A 1,781-nucleotide genomic window follows, 5' to 3' on the forward strand; every position below is an offset into this window, starting at 1 on the left:
CACAAGCAACACTGCGCATCATTGATAAGGTTCCTGATGACGTAGATTAAACAAGGATGTGCAGGATGCGACTATGGTTCCATTGCGCAGTCATCTCCTCCTGCTAGTGCCGACAGGACGTGGAAATGCTTTCCCTGTGGAGCCTCCTGCTGGGGGCTTCGGTGAGCTGCGCCTGCGCCTCCACCCTCTACGTTGGCGATGGTAACGTCGATTTGATTTTTATCAGCTGGTTGGTCGTAAGTGGTAGGTTTAGTTATATATGCTGTGTAGATTAGTTCCGCTACGTAAGATCACGGCCAACATAAATAATGTTTGTGGCCATTAACAACATGTAATGTACTTTTATATAATCACTGAATATATTCAGTATGGCATATTAAATATTTCAAGTAGTGTTGGCATGAAAAAGATCCCATTTTTCATAAGTTTCCACCATTGCACCTTTATTATTTGAAAATATGAGTAAAGAATTAGATCAGCAACTATATTCCCAAGCTTCCAGTCCTTATAGAACATGAAGTCTTCCACCTTTTAAGCCTTGTACCTATAATGAACAAAAGTAGAAGGGTTTATGTGCCTGCAAAATCCCTGGCTGCCATGACACATGTGTTTGTTTTGTTCCGTCGATGCCGCCTAGACTGTGCTGTGAAGGACACGATCCGGTTCGAGAAGCTGCTTTTCGGATCCATCAAGTTCACCGCCCACGCGCCCTCCAACGGAAGCGTCTTCACGGCAAAGGTGGCCTGCAACAGCGAGCACTGGTACCACGACACCTTCACCGTCACACACAGTTCCGTCACGCTCCACCGGTTCCACGCATCCGGCGAGGAGAGCGTGACGTACCCTGCGCCCGAGGTGGATGAAGGCTGGATCGAGTTCCACATCAAATTCGGCAAAACCTACGAACTGGGCGATGCTCGAGGCCGCTCATGGATCCCCGAAGGTTTTGGTTTGAAATGCGACGTCGGAAGCATCGACGTAAGCGAAGGGACGTTCACGGCCTCCTGCCCTCAGGGAACCCCCAGGTGGGAGGTCGAGGGCGAGAGGTGCGCCCACGTCCCCGTGCCTGCCTCTGAGGACGAGCGGAAGCTGGACCTGTCGCTGGCGTCGAGGTACTTCTTCAGTCCTGTGTTCTTCCTCGAGGAGGCACAGGTCCATCTAGGGACGAGTGGAGGAGGATCTGTGACGGCCTCTGGGACCAGGCTGTCTCCGCTCCCGCCGTCGACACAGCGGGTTGTGCTCTCCTTTGGGCCTGAAGGAGGCAAGGTGTCTGTCAAGGTCGGTACGGATTGGATCTGTGTATCTTCTCATTTAGCTCCATGATCCATGTCGCGCTGTATCTTTATAGGTGAAGAGGCTGTTCTGTCAAGCACTTTGTTGCAGGTGTTGATGGCAGGTGAGATGCTGCATATGCTGACCCTGAGGAAAGAGCCACGAGAAGTGAAGGTGTGTGGAGGGAAATCGACGAAGTTGATGCTGGTGCTGAACTTAGAGACTAAGCGAACGAAGAAAGAACCTGGAGGTAATGTCATAGAAGATATACATCAGGATCCTGAAAGTCATAATAGGGAAACTATTTCTATAATATGTTAATCATCTGCTTTATTTACACATATTACAGCGAAAGTGAAACACATTATTTACCTCACAAAGGTCCTACTTTCAAGACAAAACTGAGGCTGGAGTATGTTATTGGCGGAATGGGGGCGTTGGTGGTGATGCTAGTTGCCTGCTTGGCGGTCTCACTCTTTCGTCGATCACGTGCCAACCAGGTGCCGTTT

General features: G+C 49.8%; 1 protein-coding gene across 1 annotated transcript; it reads left to right on the forward strand.

Annotated features, from left to right (window-relative positions):
* Positions 1-87: 87 nt before the first annotated feature.
* Positions 88-1,772, forward strand: LOC119586721 (the record flags this gene model as incomplete). Its single annotated transcript, XM_037935451.1, is given in 4 exon segments — positions 88-201; positions 638-1,278; positions 1,384-1,522; positions 1,654-1,772. Coding segments are annotated over 4 exon segments (975 nt in total), but the record flags the coding sequence as incomplete, so codon positions are not given.
* Between the last annotated feature and the right edge of the window lie 9 nt (positions 1,773-1,781).

This window comes from Penaeus monodon, chromosome 21, assembly GCF_015228065.2.
Source record: "Penaeus monodon isolate SGIC_2016 chromosome 21, NSTDA_Pmon_1, whole genome shotgun sequence".
Classification (NCBI taxonomy): Eukaryota; Metazoa; Arthropoda; class Malacostraca; order Decapoda; family Penaeidae; genus Penaeus; species Penaeus monodon.